The sequence below is a fragment of the Carassius gibelio genome, chromosome A4 (genome assembly GCF_023724105.1).
Source record: "Carassius gibelio isolate Cgi1373 ecotype wild population from Czech Republic chromosome A4, carGib1.2-hapl.c, whole genome shotgun sequence".
NCBI lineage: Eukaryota > Metazoa > Chordata > Actinopteri > Cypriniformes > Cyprinidae > Carassius > Carassius gibelio.
The window spans coordinates 18,736,936-18,754,764 of record NC_068374.1 but is presented as its reverse complement, the minus strand read 5'-3'; the positions used below and the strand labels follow the sequence as shown (position 1 = coordinate 18,754,764).

The 17,829-nt window shown below is 36.7% G+C and overlaps 1 protein-coding gene across 1 annotated transcript; it reads left to right on the top strand.

The window, feature by feature from the left end:
- The first annotated feature begins 827 nt into the window (after positions 1–827).
- On the top strand, positions 828–16,817 carry tmcc3 (transmembrane and coiled-coil domain family 3). Its single transcript, XM_052575826.1, has 4 exons — positions 828–1,174; positions 12,585–13,534; positions 14,440–14,575; positions 15,112–16,817. The coding sequence occupies exons 1-4, from the start codon at positions 1,112–1,114 to the stop codon at positions 15,412–15,414; spliced, it is 1,452 nt and encodes a 483-aa protein (XP_052431786.1). The 5' UTR covers positions 828–1,111; the 3' UTR covers positions 15,415–16,817.
- The last annotated feature ends 1,012 nt before the right edge of the window (positions 16,818–17,829 follow it).

The following is a 17,829-nucleotide window of genomic DNA, read 5'->3' as shown; positions in this document are numbered from 1 at the left end:
ATTATAAACATATATACTTTTTAAATCTTTAATTTGATGATTCATCGAAACAGAGACAGTGTTATTTTAGCATTACCACATGTGTACACTATATTACCATTCAGACTTTTATTACATTTTTATTTTATGTTTTAGTCATTTTTATGTTCTTTTGTACTTTTTATTAGTTTTTTTAGCTATCTATTAAACTTTAATTTATTATTTCAGTTGTACCTACTTCAACTATTATTATTATTATTTAACATAGTTGTTAAGGCGACATTTCAAAATTTAGGTTCAAGCTAAGTTTTCATCTTAGTTTATTTCAGCTTCATTTCGATTAATGATAATGATTTTAATTGAACTTTAATGCATTTAGTTTTTTAACAAAAGCAACACTGAAGCCTAAATCTTAAATTTCAACTTCAAAATAATTCACCCTTAAATAAAATTCAGCATTATTAAATGCTTACTTGCTTGTTCCATACTTTTGTGATTTATAATATATATATATATATATATATATATATATATATATATATATATATATATATATATATATATATTGAAAAAGAAGGGGAAAAATAATATAGTGCCATAAAATTTGCAAATACTGTTTTTGATAAGAATAACAGTAACAATAGTGATATTTTGTCTGTTGATTTTTTAAAAATATAAACTACATTATGCAAACATAGGGATATTTAATAAGATGTCTCATGTCCATATTTATATGTGTAATATCAGAATATATTTTAAATACAATAATACGTTTTTAAAAATCCTAACTTTTTTATTTAACTTTTTATTTATTTTTATAGCTACTGATGACTGGAGCGATAATATTTGCCCAGCTGTAGTACCTCCCTAAATGGCTGTGACGTAGTGACGAACTCGCGTCCGGCTCCTCCCTCCTTTTCTCTCTCTCTTTGTTTCTCTCTCTCTCACCAGATAAATATGCATGAGGGTTGAGTTACTGAGTGAGTGAATGTGCGTCGCGCAGATTACAAAGAGGAATCCACGGACCGAGAGCGCGCGGCGGCGCCCCGCAACCCGCGACACAATGGTGCAGACCGTACCGCCGCAATCTCACACTGGAGTACAGTTTGTCCGGACCGAAGTGAACTGAATTATGCCCAGCGCCGAGAGAACTTTACCTGAACTCAAGAGGAACTCTTTCTTACATTGCAAAATGGTAGTTATTCTTGAGTCTTTTTAATCCATCCATGCAGCATGTTATCTAACCCTTACACTCTACATGATATGTGTGGATATCATATGATCAATGTGTTTCTGCTCTTCCTGAGAAGATGTTTTTCTTGTTTATCAGTCTCGTGCTTCACCGCTATCTAATTTTACTACAGTAATTCTACAGTTACCAGTATTCTTTTGATGTAAACAATGCGGTTTTGATGTAAACAATGCTTCACGTACAGCGATCTTATTTTTATTTACATACATGATAATGCACTGCTGCCATGTTGTTTTAATTGCATAGTTATCATTAGATTATTGTGGTTTTTACAATGTTTACATTTATTAACCGTCTTTTATTAATGCTCATTGGTTCTAAAATGTAACTTATATATTGATGTGTGTATATATATAGTAACTTATATAGTGATGTGTGTGTATATATAGTGATGTATATAAAACCTAATATAATGTCTCTGTTAAATATTTAAAAATGGCAACATATACCTAAAAAAGTATATATTTACCGCTATTTTCTGAAACATTGGGGCTCACTCTCCTAAATGTTTTCAAAATAGAGCTTTAATTTTAATATTATAGTTTGTATACCTTATTAAAATGACATTTACCTCAAGATTAGCTGACATCCTGTAGCATGCTACGTTACCATTCAAAAGTTTGGGATCAGTAAGATTTAAAAAACAGTAAAAGAAATTACTACTTCAGATGAAATAAATTGATAAGAAATACTTTTCTTTTGAACTTTCCATTCATCGATGAATCCAGAAAAAAAAGTATCACGTTTTTTTTCACAAAATATTAGTCAGAGCAACTGTTGATAATCAACATTTTTGAACAGTAGTGTTCAAGCACCAGACATTTCAGTTATTTACATGATCTATGCATATTTCTGGAGTATTCCTCTAAAATAAAGAAATAAATAGCATATAAATCCAAAATGAATGGCAATAGAATTTCTATCATAATTTGGAACCTGTCCTAGAAGTGTTAGATCAGATTCTACTTTTTTTTTTTTTAAATCCTTGTTTATTATCGCTTTAAAATTGGTTTTCAAATTTTAATTGAACTTTTTTTGTGACTAGGTCTGTTATAAACCTCATCGAAAATATAAGCTGAATAGTAAAGTACTTCTCTCTCCAGTGCTCAAACACCGTTGGATTAAATAATAGTGATACTGAACACCAGTTTGACTGGTTACACTGGTGTTTACCGTAAAGGAAAGAGTTAATGGTGATGCCTCAGCATTCTCATTAATGAAAATTCCAAGTATTTGTTGCACACACGCCTAATCCACATTGAAATGCATTGGAAACACTGGGGTGATGGTGGCGTGCTGGGGCATGTGCTTGGGTCTTGAGTCGGGCTGTTGTAAGCAGAACAAGTGTTTCTGTGTCCGATGTACACGTGTGTGTGTGTGAGTGTGTGTAGACCGCCCCGACCCCTGGCACTAAAACAATGTGTGTACCAGACTGATGCTGTGCCACTTTGCTTTTTAATGCGAGTAACCCCTGCTTTGTTTAAAAGAATGTGTTGGTTTGTCATTAACCTCAAGTGTGAACTTTTAAGTGAAGAAAACGAGTGCATTAGCAGCACTGCGTCAGTCTGTGTGTTTAAATGAGGCTCTTGTAGGAAACGCATTCACATGCTGTGTGTTAGCACAGAAGTGTGATTTAGTGAATGGAGGGGTCTCTGATAAACTCAATTGTTTTGAATGTGTCTGCCAATGCATTATTAAGCCTGGTGCTAATGGAGAGAGAGAATGTAAAACACATTCGATCGGCCTTCCGTAATTGAATTTCTTTTGCGTTTAGGGTTTGTTGTATCCCAAACGTGTTGTGTTAGTGAAGCTGCCTTTATGGATCACCCCATTGGATGAAGTGATGCAGTACTGATTAAATGACCGATCAAATGGAAACATACACTGAGTTCATATGACTAATACAGACCATTCTAAAGTGATGCTAAGCTTTGTATTTTGCCACCTTTGGATGCCTAAAAAACATACACTCATTTATAGATCTATCATCAACCCGTGTTGCATTTATATGCATTTTCTAACTTTTCAAAATTAAAAGTTAGATTTTCTCTTAACATTTCTTGGTTGATTTCTGCTCGACTAGCTTTAACCATATAATGATCTAGCTGGCAGATAGATGTTTTGTGGTAATAGCAAGAATGACTTGTGTTAGTCTTGAGCACATTTCACACTGCACGTCGGACCAGTCATATTGCCGGAACATTGCCGGGTCGCCGTCTCGCTGACGCCGAGATCGTTCGCTTGCTTCAGTGAAAATATAACGTGCCTAGCGTTTTCGACTCGTACATTACACGTCATGCCCTGATGTCACGTGTTGTTATAGGATCTTTATAGGTTGTGTGTGAAAGCACGCACATATCCCGGGTAATCACTGGCAGTGTGAAAGTGCAAAATCTAGCTAGGATGCCAGAGTGCTGCCATTACTGTTTGCAATGTGTGGAATGATGCGCTGTGATTGGTTGAGTGGATGTATTGCATTTTGCAAAGAAGGGATTTGTCGCATTTGTAGCGGTTTGGAAAGATAGGGAGAAAACATGAACGAATAATAGCGGATATTGCATTTTGCATTTTCAGTACTGATTTTGGCGGAAACTAAATTTTTGAGTTGCCAGATATTTGTATTATATGCACTGTGATATGAGGGTAACATAATGGAATGTGATGTAACCATCCACAAAATATCAAATAATTCAATTAAAATGATTTGTTTTCAAACATTTTTTTTATATATATTTTCGGTGTTTGGACCAGTTGAAAATATTGGCAGGGATGTAGGACTTTGGCAAAATAACTCGTTATTGTTATTTTTTTATCTTTGAAGATAAGATTGTTTCTTTTGGAGATTTTTGCCATATTTATTTATTTACTCAACTTCTGGGGACAATATTGTCCACAAACTATAGCTACCACTTGCATGAAAGCGCATTCGAATATAGTTGTTGTTCAAAATACATTCCTGTTGTTTCCAGGGTCACCCATACATTCCCCTTTCAAGCCCCTCACCAACATGTGAAGCATGTCTGTATATTGGGCTGATGCAATAAAAAACTAGATTGCTCCCATCAGCGGTGGTGTTGACATCAGAGCTTGTTTCGCTAATAGTTATTCGGGTTTCTGTCCCAGTTGTGACACTGTCCGCTGTGGCCATAACTTACTGCTGTAACAGCGTGTGTGTTTGTTTTACAAATAAGATTGTGGAACTGGCTGTGTCCCAGAATGCTCTCTGTGATGACAGGAGATTTGTGGATGAGCGTGCATCTGGTACTTCATCTTCCTGTATTGGAAGAGATGGAAAACAAATTAAAGGAATGTTCCTGGGTTTAATAAAATTGAAGACCTGCGGACAGCATCTATGTGATAACAACGTATACCTGGTTACACCACATGACATTTAATCTAGATTTAGAAACCTGGCATTTAAAAACCTTTCTTAACAATGAAGGAAGGTGTTTTTTTGCCATGCAAAAGCAACATGAATACATCTAAGAACTTGACAAAATGTGTTTTTCCTTTCCTTTATTGTGTACATGCTTATTTGTCACCGACCTATAAATGCTTTAACAACAATTCTGGTGGTGTAACTTTAAGTGCATTATTCTGAATGTTTTTACAAACTGATTGACAAATCAGAATTATCAGCAGAGTTGTGTTGAGTCCAGTACGTTTATTTTAATGTCACTTGCTTTTATGATGCCGTATAAGAAAGGTTTATTTTCGTTGTAAATGTGCATGTATGAAGCGTTTCAGTTTTTGAGCGACTCCAGATAAGGTACAGGAAGTTTCTCATGACATCATGTCATTGAATCTTTGATGTCTGTGTGCAGCTGCATAGCCATTGTGTGTATGTGAGACATTTACATGTGTGTTGTAGAGACATTCGAGTGCAGTCAAACAGTTCTACAGTGCGTTCTGTTGCTCACACAAACATGTCTTTGCCCTCTGGCCCTTGAGTTTCTAAGTACTTAGTCACATGACAAGCAGACAGAGCAAGTTTCTGCAGGGCCTTCATGCTGGAAACACCCTAGTATTTATGTCTTCACACAGACACATGTGTTAGAAGTAACAGTATGATAACAGATGGCACTTGAAGTGTTTTCCTTACACAGAATTTAAGGCAGGGTTATTTCTTGTGTGACAGAATGATTATTTTTTTTTGTATTTACAGTTAATTTAAAGTTTTTTACTTTTGAGGCTTCAGTTAAATGATCTCTTTAATTTATATGAGCGTGTTTCTCCTTGTGGGATTCAGTGTCGGATCCTGATGAGCTTGTTGAGATGAACTGACCTCATTAACAAGTGATATTTTCTAGCACTGCGTGAGGGAGGGCTTCATACTGCTCGGTATTTCTTTTCTCTACTTTTAACTGTGCAAGAACTGGTACATGTATGTGGGGGTGTTTTAAATGAGATGTATGTTTGAAAAATGTAAATATATTTGAAGGGGAAAAAAATAGATATCATGCCCATTTAAACGTGATGGTGTTCAGTGCAGATTCCAATGGATTTTAGCAAATTGCAAAATGCAAGTTGACATTTTTATAGTAAAAAAAAAAAAAAAAATCATACTTACGTGTCTAAATTAAACATTTTCTCACAGTCTGCAGATATTTTACTGCAAAATATATTTGCTAAATAATCTATTTATTTTTTCCAGCTCTTACAGAGCTACTAAGTAGTTGCAAATATATTATTAAAGTTGAAAATTTTAAGATATTATTAATGTAGAGCACCTAGAGATTTAAAATACAGCCAAAAATAGGCGCATGACCCCTTTGACCCCATCTTCTAGTCCCAGAAAACTTTTTTTTTTTTTTACTAATCTGCAAAACTAATCTAGTCCTCAGTTGGATACATTAACATACAAAGGCCTACATTTCCATGTCAACAGCAGCCATTCTGTTCTCAGACAGAGTCTCAACCCACCCAGTGAGGTAATATTTAAGCCCCTTTCACACTGCCATTCCGACAAATACAGGGGTAAAGTGTTCCGGCAATTGTTCCCGGGTCGTTAGATTTTGCACTTTCACCCTGCCAGTGATGACCCGGTATATGTGCGTTTTTTCACACACAACCCGTAAAGATGCCGTAACGACACGTGACGTGACTGAAGCAAGCGAACGATCTCGGCGTCAGTGCGGAAAGTGAGGAACTAACTGATCTCTGCTTCATTACAGTTTACACATATTTTTTCGTCGCGAACGTTGATCTTCCTTCAAAACAGCCGGTAAAAGAGTCGCGCAAAAACGCGCGTCATAACTTCGACATGGCATTAGATCTGGCTTTTGTTCACACAGCACTCGTCCCGGCAATGTTACTATGTCCCCGACCTGGGTTCATTTCGGGAATCGATCCTGGGACGTGGTTGCTTTCACACAGAAGGCGACCTGGCAATGTTTCGGCAATATGACGGGTCCGACGTGCAGTGTGAAAGGGGCTATAGAGAGTAGGATAGATACTGTGACTTCTAAACACCATAAGATGCTATCATTCTACTCCGCATATGAATACCAAAAAAAAGACGAGTGGCTGATGTTTGTAAAACTATTTAAACACCGTTAGTTCACCATTTATGCGCATGCCAGAAATGTCAGTGATTGTATACACTCAAATATACAAAGAAAACTTGACATTACAGGAGAACATCTCACTGTAATTAACTGTGATGGTAGTATTCATCTGAATTATGTTAATTTAATTGTGCAGCCTACAGAAGAAAACATCCAGCTGACTTGAATGATACAGTACAAAATTGACTGCAAGACATCTAGTCCAGCAGTGATGTTTCTTCCTGTTACACTAGAGTGAACTTCCTCATTACAACATGTTCCTGCGGCACATTCCAGAGTCGGAGAAGAAAGCCCCAGAGAAACCAAGACAGATAGACATTTCAACGAGGAACTTTTCTGAATGTGAAACTTTCATACAGAATGCAAGTAGATATAAAACCAGGTTAATGCTTGGCGGCCTTCGCGTGGAAAAAGGATTTGGCTGTGTATGTGTATGTGGGTTTGCATATGGTTTTATCACATTACCTCTAAAGCAGGGCTCTTTTGACTGGATTAGCACTTAGCCAACACACACACACACACACACGTTAACACACAGCTGCACAACTCTCTCCCGCCTGGTGTGTGCCTCATTCCTAATGAATTTAAAGAGAGAACAAATCTACTCTGGGGATTTGGAAAAGAAGTCTGTAAGAACACATCCTTTCAGGCTTTTTGTTTGTGGGGGAATTATGCTGTGGACTTTGTTCCTAGCTACTAGGCTTTATGAATATAATCCCACTTCCATAGGTATGTTACGCCAAATCAAACTGAACAAGTGCAACCACAACTGGGTAATACAAAATAATAAAAACGACACATGACCATAAATTCACATCGTATCTTTCTGTTGCATTACAAAAACAGAGACTGCAACCCAATTTGGCTACTTCTCTACTACAGTATGTGCAAAGAGCAGAACGTCTGAATTAAGACCTACTACTTCCAGTGAGACACTAAAGTCTGCTTTCAGTAGACGCATCGAATGAGGCCATAGAAGACGAGCTGGAAATGGCAGTGAAGCAATAAAACTAACACTGTCGGTTATGTGACAATGAGAACATGAAGTCCATTTGTACGAAAGACATTCAGACTTTTGTAACGGTTGCAAAATAAATATTTATTCAAAGGATTAACTTCTTAAGACAGTATGTGATTTCGAATGAATTTGTGTTTGTTTTTTACTATTTGTAATAAACCGTTTTTATTACAATTTCCAGAAACCGTCTTTTAAGAAAACATTGAAATGTTCCAAACAGTGTTGTTTTGTTCAGTATGTAGGATGATACAGACAGAGATTTGTGTAGGAAACCCTCTAAAATATGCATAGTCACATGGCCTGTGCATGCAGTTTAACCGGTTCAATCTTTTCGTTTATCTTCGGGGATTGCCAATAGAAAATCCTGTTCCACTACAATAGTCCCAGCCTTTAAAACGTATGATTTCCAAAACACTGGCTTTCCTATGAGGGCTTTGTGTTGTGTGTGTGTGTGTGTGTTTAAGAAGTTAAATGTCTATGCAACTGCATTTGGGATGTAGTTTAAACATGGTGTTAGATACTGCCATCCAAGCACTTTGTCATTACAGCTATTTTTTATTTATCTTCTTTCATTTCCTCATTCTCTCCATCTGAAACTTAGACTCTTCACTGTAAAATGCAAACGAGGGCGATTTTCAGGGTTTGCTTATTAGTGTCTAACAAAGAAGTTTTGATTTCAACTTCATGTAGGTAGTTACATTTCAACAGTATTTTTTTTGTAGACCTCAGCACTATGTAAAGCATGTGAACAACCTTTTCACTCACACACACAAGGGCTTTTATTAGTCTTCTGTGTACAGAGCTGTTCTCCACTCAAAGGCTAAGAGCTCTTCGCCACATGCTAGCGCTAATCTTTTTGTCTTAACCTCTCTCTCGTAATAATCCAGCGTTGGATTATACAATCTCCGTACACACATTCCTTGTTCAAAGAGTTTGGGTGTAAACCTTAGTCGGGCTTTAGTTTAGAAACAAAACAAGATGTACTTTTAATATGGAAACTAACAGGCTCAGTTTGTGAGAGCTGAGAGACATTCTTTGAGTTTCAGTTATGTTTATGTGCATGTGTGATTGGTTGTAACAATTTTTGTTGTCGTTAAGTAAAAAAAAAAAAAAAAAACTGGGGTGAGAAATATGAGCCATATATGCTAGACAGGATTAATTTAGCAGCTAATTAAAAAGTAAAATAAAAACCAGACTAATTCCAGATTGCAGAGATCACTGATGACATAAGTCTGGCGCCAGGTGTGTGTATGTCACAGGAAGGTTACCGTAGATTGAGCAGACGGCCTGTTTTTCACGTTTGATCTGACTGACCTTATTCTCCAGAGTAGCATTTCTGCCCTGAAGACACAGATACAGTCTGGTCAAAGTAAGAAGAGGTTCAGAGTCGCTTCAGTGACCCACACGGAAACATGATTGGAGCTCTTTTACATGCATTAATCATTAAATGCCATTTGGCAAGAAAAGCCATGTTCTTTTCACTTGTTATAAAGCAATATATTAGACGGGCCAATGAAGTGGACGGTATTGAGGTGTTTTTTATTGAGATGAATTTTAAGTATGTATTAAAATAATAATGAATGTATCTTGTGCTATCATCTAATTCTGTTTCATTGAATTATGTTGGCATATATTAGGTTTTCTTAACATAAAAGTTAACCCAATGACAGCTATTAAGACACTTTTGGTTTATTTATTTGGATGTATCAAGCTAACTTGCGCTTCCAAGCTGTAATGTTAGCTTTGGGACATTTGAGGCATTCAGAAAAATGTAAAAATAAAAACTTTGAGGCATTTCAAAACTACACATACACAAGACTATAAGATTCACTGACAGTGCAACATTCGTCAAGTTCCACTTCAGTCAACTGTTTCGAAACTCGCACGGTCTTCAAACCAAAGAAATGGTGAAATGAAACTAAGTGAACTGATGTATGACATTTGTTGAGCTTGCAGAAGTCCTTTGCCATCATCACGAAAGCGTCCAGTTTCCTCATATGCTTCCAGTCTCTGGATGTTTTTTATAGATTCGTTTCTATTCAGATTCATGAACTTGAGTTGACGTGGATTTGCACCATGTGGCTTGCATCTGCTTGTCTTATCTTTCCTCTCCTCCACTGCAGTCAAGTCCTAAAAGCCTGTGTCCCTGCTCTCTGTCGGCCTGTTACTGCTTGATGAAGAGCTGCCATGGGAACCGACGCATTTAATTTAATTGCAAGTATCTGACATTTGGACATCTGAATAAAGTTTTACATGAGGGTACCCAGAAAATCCATCCATAACGGATGATAATAAGTATTCTGCTCTGAAAAGAGCTCTTCTGAAGCCATATTGAGCGCTCATAACTTTGGAAATTGCAGCCTCCATCTGTCTCCTGTTATTGTTGTTTGGGCGTTTAGAAATGCTAATGTGGCTCTTAGAGAATGGCCTGATGAAAACTAACCATCTTCACAATCAAACAAAAGATTCATTCAGGTTCATTTAAAGGGATAATTCAACTGAAACTGAACGTAGTGTTATCATCTATTCATCTTCGTGTCATTTCTGTATCTTTCATCTTGTTTTTAATTCATTTCTAGCTTACCCCAAAAATCTAATTTCTGCTTTTCAGATTCGAAAATTAAATTTAAAAGACGTGAGACCTTTATGTACTACTTTTTATAGTCTTTTTGAGCTTGACAGTTTTAATCACCTGCACCAGTCATACAGTAAATATCTAATTTTGTGTTCTATGGAAGAATAAAGTGGGTTTGACATGATTGAGTAATAGTCAGTCTATCTCAAGATGGTTCCTTGAATTTACTGTTGTTGATGGTTCCTTGAAAAAAGTTCCTTGAACTTTTTTTCTAAAATTATTTATCTCTAATTTGCAAAACCTGTATTTTTTATTATTATTAGTTAATTGTTTCAACCACAGCAACTTCTCTGTGTCATGGTTATACAGAAATGCATGGAAACCTCAAAATCTGTGCTCTGAATGGCTTTAGCCATTCAAAAAATAATCTTTAAAGCACATTTCAGAGTACATGTGCATATAAAACATTTTACTTGCATCGACTATAGTGATCAAGACAATTCCACTTTTAATGTGCAGTTGCATCAGTGAAATTTCAGCAAAGGTCAATTTTCACACAAAGCATGCAAGCTTTTGTTTACAGTAGCAAGTTGGCATAGCAACTGTTTTTATCTGTTATTGCATCACGTCTCAAAAGCGTGTCTCAAGCAAGCTACTTGTGTTCTGTGCTGCACCTTTTTTTAAAATCCATTCCTCACATTTTAGATGCAAAGGTACTTTTTGTGTGAACGGCCCCTTACACTGTTTGCTCACTCACTCCATGGCTGCAGTGCGCTGTGTTTTACACCAACTGGCAACCTGGAGTGTCAGAATATTAATGGGTTAAATGGCAGTGGACAGAGTAACACAGACCAAAAACAAAAACAGACATTCTGACACAGAACACACATTTCAAAAGTAGCATAACTGGCTGTAGCATTGTGTAGCATATATATATATATATATATATATATATATATATATATATATATATATATATATATATATATATATATATATATATAATTTTGAGAACTTAACATGTTTCCTAAATATCTGCAAATTTATTTTATGCTTTCGTACGGTCAATAAATTACATACAGTACCTATAAATGTTTTGTTAGTCGGTACCAAAGTACAGTGTACGGTGGTCCATTGGAGCACTTAAAATGGATTGACCTGTAAATTATGATAGTGTTCAATTTTAGATGAACTGCCCTTTTAGTTTGCCTAAATGAATTTGATGTCCTTCAGGACCCTGGGGAATGGCTTATTATTGTCAGCCCATTTCACAGGCGCATTAAGTGACCTTATGAAGGGCTTCATTTATTTCCTCATTCTGAGAGGAATTCCTTCCACTCCATTTGGTCCAGGGCTTATTTCAGTCCAAAAAATGTTGACCCAAATCTTCGTTTACTACAAAGCCACAAAAGAACCATTCTCTTCATCAGTCATTACATTGCATTACATTCAGTGTAAATAGTTATTGATAAAGGATAGTTTTTGACAGTAACAAACCAGTTGAGACTAGTGCGTCCTGTCTCAATGTGAGAGAGACTCTTATGAAAAATCAAAACAAATGAGCCAACAAAAATAATTTTTCAAGGTAAGAGCCAGTGACCGTGTATTATTATTCTAATATTATTCTAACGTTTTTTTTTTCTTTCCGGACAAGTGAACTTTTTATTACTCAGACAAGAGAATTGTTGTGGAGCTTTTATATTTTTCAGTTCTAGGTGGTGCCATCATGTGACTCTGTGGCTGAAAATAAGCCTCCTTTTGTTTATTTCCTGTTCTAATAAAGTATGCCTTCTATTGTCTTATGGTTGCTAAGGCAGTTTAATGCCTGGATATTGTCAAACTGTGTGCCTCTGTTATATCCATTTTAGAAGTCCTATAAATATGCATATAAATATTATAAATTTCTTATAATCTTGGACGCATGCGTAGCGCAAGAACTTAATAATAAGTGATGACGCTAATGATTTTCTCAACAAGCCTTTTGAAATTATTCACTGAAATGTGCAGTTCAAAAGAACTACTTTGTGGAAATCAAATTCTCAATTTTATCTGCATCTTTGTTGAGGTTTGGATACAGAAGTACATACCTCAAAAGTACATAACAAAAACAATACTAATATATACTACAAAAATGAACACTTATATTGTATCCGTCCTGAAGTTATTAATTTCATTCTCTCGGTTTCTTTTCAGGCGGAGAAAGGTTGTGATGTGATCACCCTCAGCGTGCCAATGGTCATGCGTAGAGGAGGTTCAGAGACCTGTTTAGATCTGGATTCTGATCCGGTGGTACGGGACACCCCACGATCACGTACTGGTCTGGACACCCTGCAGCAGAAAGTGCTGAAAGTGAAAGAGCAGCTGAGAATTGAACAAAATCTACAGGATGAGAACGTGGCTGAGTATCTCAAACTCATTAACAGTGCCGACAAGCAGCAGAGCAGTCGTATCAAACAGGTGTTTGAGAAGAAGAACCAGAAAACGGCACACAATATCATTCAGCTTCAGAAGAAGCTAGAGCAGTATCAACGCAAGATGAAGGAGTGTGACCTCTCGAACGGGACAAAACACACGCCGCCACACTCCAAAGAAAATGAGCTGCACAGATACAACCTCAAGGAAAGTGTAGTCACTGGAAGTGGGCGCCACCCACATTTGGACAAAGCCAAAACGATTGGCCCGGGAGTTTCACTGTCGCCTCCGTTCTTCTTCAGCAAATCCAGAGAGATTGCAAATCTCATTCGCAACAAGTTTGGTAGCGCGGACAACATCGCACACCTGAAGAGCACCATGGAGACGGGAAGTGGGCTGCAGGCGGAAGGGGGAGCCCGAAATCTGAGCGGCAGCGCCACGATAAGCTCTAAACCCAAATACCCAAGCGATGACGAGTGCTCCACAGAGACGTCAGTGTCGATTGAGAGCAACGGTCATGTGACTGGATCAGGTGTGACGGGGCAGCACTGTGTGTCGGGGAGAGAAGGAGGCCACGGGGAAAACAGCAGCCGGCTGGTGGAAGCTTGGGAGGAGATCAGGGAGTTGAGAGAGAATCAGACTCTGCTTGCAGAAGACATCGAGACTCTGAAGACCCAGTTTAAATGTGAATTTGAGAATATTACACAAACACTACAAGAGGAGCGGTACAGGTAAATATTCCTTCAATTACATTTTGATATTAACATTATTATGTCAGATTGAGTTGGACCAAATCAGCCTGCGCCATCTAGAGTTTCATGACAGAACTTCTGATTTATAACGTTGTTGTACATTCATAATGTTATTTCTAAAATTTACTTCAATCTTAAGTGTTCTATTAATTGTTTAGACAAAAGAAATATAAATAGTATATATTTTATACATTTCAACCATTTATCTTTCATCACATATCAGTCCCTCCAGAAAAACGCGGATTTTTTTTGTGATTGTTGCGGGCAAAAATCCTTGATTTTGCGGCACGTTTTCTTAAAAAATGCGATGGAATATGCGGGATATTTTTGCAATTTTATGCGATGAAATTGCGTGAACTTGCAAAAACTGCGGTTTGATGAAAAAGAGAAAAAAAGTGATTTCCCCCAACACCTTTTTCTCAAAATGGCGCTTTACTTGTGTGAAGTAAACGCAACATTTTTTTACTTTCTGCTAATATATATGTGAGTTTTTTGCAACGAAAATACAGGGATTATGAAATCATGTTAGCCCCGCATATTTTGCTTTCTGAAATCGGCAAATTATGCGGCAAAAGAGCCGCGTATTTGAAAAAATGCGACCCCGCATAAATATGCGGCCTTTGGCTGATTATGCATTAAATCGGGCGATCGCATAATCGTGTTTTTCTGGAGGGACTGACATGTCATGCAAGTAATTATCAGCGAATCACTCGAATGTTAAAATATCATAGGCTCCCACCTGTCTTTTGATCATTTGTGGCATGTTGGGAGATCATGCTGGCAACCAACATAAAAAAATGTAACATAAGCTGGTCTTATCATCTTGGCAGACAGCGCAATTTCCTCTCTATATCTTTCACACACTTGTTGTTCTTCTGTATCAGGTGTGAGCGGTTGGAGGACCAGCTGAATGACCTCACAGAGCTTCATCAGAACGAGACCGCAAACCTCAAACAAGAACTAGCCAGCGTCGAAGAGAAGATGGCCTATCAAGCTTGCGAACGAGCACGAGATATACAGGTACAGACAAACACACTCACATACACAAGACACATGAAAAACGTATGCAAAGCACTCCATAAATGGAATCCCAGATTAATGTTACTCTGTGTTCTCACCAGCCACAACGTGATAATACATTGAAGGTATATTTTCCCTTATAAGCTGAGCTTTATTCTAAACCAACCACAACAACCAAAACTAAAATCTCAGTCCACATAACTGTATTTTAGACACCAGATATGATTTGATTTTGAATTAAAATTTAAGACAAATACTTCAGTTTTGATGTGAATCCATACATATATTGAGCATATAACCAAATGCATAGTCAATGAAAGTATACTGAATTGTTATAGCACGCACGTACATATACACAGAATATTTAAGTCTGGAATAATGCAGGCAACAAATTTCATTTCCCTGTTCCAAGTGCTGTAAAATCACTCCAGGTTTCTAGTGGACGTTATATTAAATATCAGCAATTATGGACCGCTGCTTTGCCAATCAGATATGAGAACTGGAATTTTTGCATCTCTTTCTTTTCCTCTCCGAAGGATGCTTTAGAAGTTTGTCAGACGCGAGTGAGTAAGTTGGAGTTACAGCAACAGCAACAGCAGGTCTTGCAGTTGGAAAGCGCTGACGCCAAAGTGCTGCTGGGAAAATGCATCAACATCATGTTGGCCATCGTCACCGTGATCCTAGTCTGCGTCTCCACTGCTGCTAAGTTTTCCGCTCCGCTAATGCGGAGTCGACTACATATGTTTGGGACTTTTGTATGTGTGTGTCTACTGGTGTATAGCTGGAGCAACTGGGAGCATTTGCAGTGTGCAATAGAACGGATGCTGCTGCCCAGATGAGGGACATGAAACATGCGCCTGCATGCGTGTTCTGTGATGTTCTTGTCAGATAAAGTGCTCCTCCTGGGATATTCCCTTTATAATGTGACTGTCCCAAGATGATGGCTTTACCACTTCCTCTTTTTTTTTTTTTTTTTGGTCTGTTGTGTTTATGTGAAAGAGTATTCATGATGTACTGTAGAAACGGGTCCATCTCTATAACTGTGTTGTGTTATTTCAAACAGCTTTTGTGATGAAGGTTAACAACCTTTTTACATGCTTCATGTCCTTTCTTTTAGGTGGAGATGGCTCACAAAAACACATCTTGGTAATATTTCATTCTACGATCATAAGAAAAAACATATTTTGCATAAAGAAAATGAAGACTTGTTAGAGACCACATTGTTTTTGTATTTTATTTTATTATTATTTTTGTATTTTGACATTATTGTCATTACATATTTTCTCAAGGGTGTTTTACTTTTGAGTAATTCTCTCATTTATTATTATTTTCATTATTCTTGATTAACTCTCAGTAGTTTCTTATTACTGTGATGCATCGCATTCTATTAGGAAACGATTTATGATCATTTTAATAAGTAACTTTCTTTCTTACTTTAATTGCAGTAATGAGAATGTTTGGGAGATTATCATACTGTTAGAATAAAAAAAAAAAAAAAAAGTAATGGTCTTAAAAAAAATGCTCGATTTTCTTTATGCACTAAAATGTGTACCTGATTTAAAAATTTTGAGTGACATGCAAACAAACACGTTTTAGACATGCTTTGTTAAGTTTCATCCGTTTACTGTTGTTGTTGTTGTTTTTAGCATTATTTGTACTAATGAAATGGCCTGAAGTTCTTTTCACTGGCACTTTAAAACCCAGCACCCAGGTTTATGAGAATCTGTGTGTTTTTAATTTTATTTTGTATTCTTTAGTCTGAGCAGTGCTGCTCTGTACTGACCACAAAAGATGGAAACACTGTCTTTTTGTTTATTATGCAATAGAAATGCCTTGGGGTTCTAGAAACTAGCACATGAGATGGAAACAAATGTCTCTGTCAAGTTGATGTAACATTCTGAACTGTTCCTAATGGAAGTTAGACTATTTTTATATACATTTGTTTCATTTGCTTTAATGATTCCCACAATGGAAACCGATTTCAGCATTATTACCGTTGTCCCTTTGAGTGCATGCCTACCTGTGGTTTTGACTGAAGATTGTATAAAGCCACAAAATCTGAATTTACCCATCCACTGAACTAAAATGTGGTGTTGTACTAGAGTTGTGGCCTTTTACCTGTAAGCATGGGGAAAGTGATTTTATTTGTTTTATACATGCTTCAGTGTCCATGTGGTAGGAGACCATACAGGTCTTAATTATTATCTAAACTTAACAATAAACGGCCTCATTTTTACTGAAATTTGACTATTTGTCGATTCTTTATTTAATCAACCACCTGATGCATTTCTCATTAGATGGAAACGTATTATTTTTTAATTGTATTTTTGTTATGAAAATGTAGTTGTTGAGTTCACTTATATATATATATATATATATAAAATCTGTCTTTGTTGTTTGACGTTTGTTACCTGAAAGATAATCCTTCGCGAGACGTGATTCGAGGAATGCCTTTCATGATTTTCAAAGGTCACTGATGACGCTTATTTCAGACTTTCAGATGGGTGTCGCCCTCTTGTGGTTGATGAAGGAAACGGAGTTTGAATTAACTCCGGTATTAAACTACAGGGGAAAAAAGCTTCCATTAATCTCGTCGGACACGTGGGATGATAAACTTAAACTGATGATACACGGAACAAATTTTGAGCAATGATGCCGGGCAACTTTGGCTAATGGTGTCATCAACGAGCAACCAAGGTAAGGCACAAGACCCACGAATGACTCGGGACCGATCTGAAGTATCCAGTAAGATAATGTGTTACCCATTGCTTAAAAAGTTACGGGTATCATCAGCCTTACAAGCATTAAAGTCCACTCCGCTACATTTTAACATAACTCCAGGCTAGATACAAATAAATCAGAAAAGACTGCCAAACATCGAATTTACTCCACACGACTCGGTACTTGAGTGAACTGATCCAGTCTGATTCAGAGTAAGTTATTGATTAATTTAGCTGTGTGATTGATTCATTGAAGAACCGATTAAAAAAATGTGCTAATAGGACATTGCTAGTACATATTCTAGAAACAATGCTATAACTCAATGGTTGAATTATTTAATTTTATATATATATATATATATATATATATATATATATATATATATATATATATATATATAACTATTGTACACATACAAACATAGTAACGTTATCTACTGAAAATGTAGAGAAGACAGCTAACGTTAATGTTACTTGTAACTTTAGTTAGCTAACGTTACATTAACGTAACTCCACAATGATGTTTAAATATAT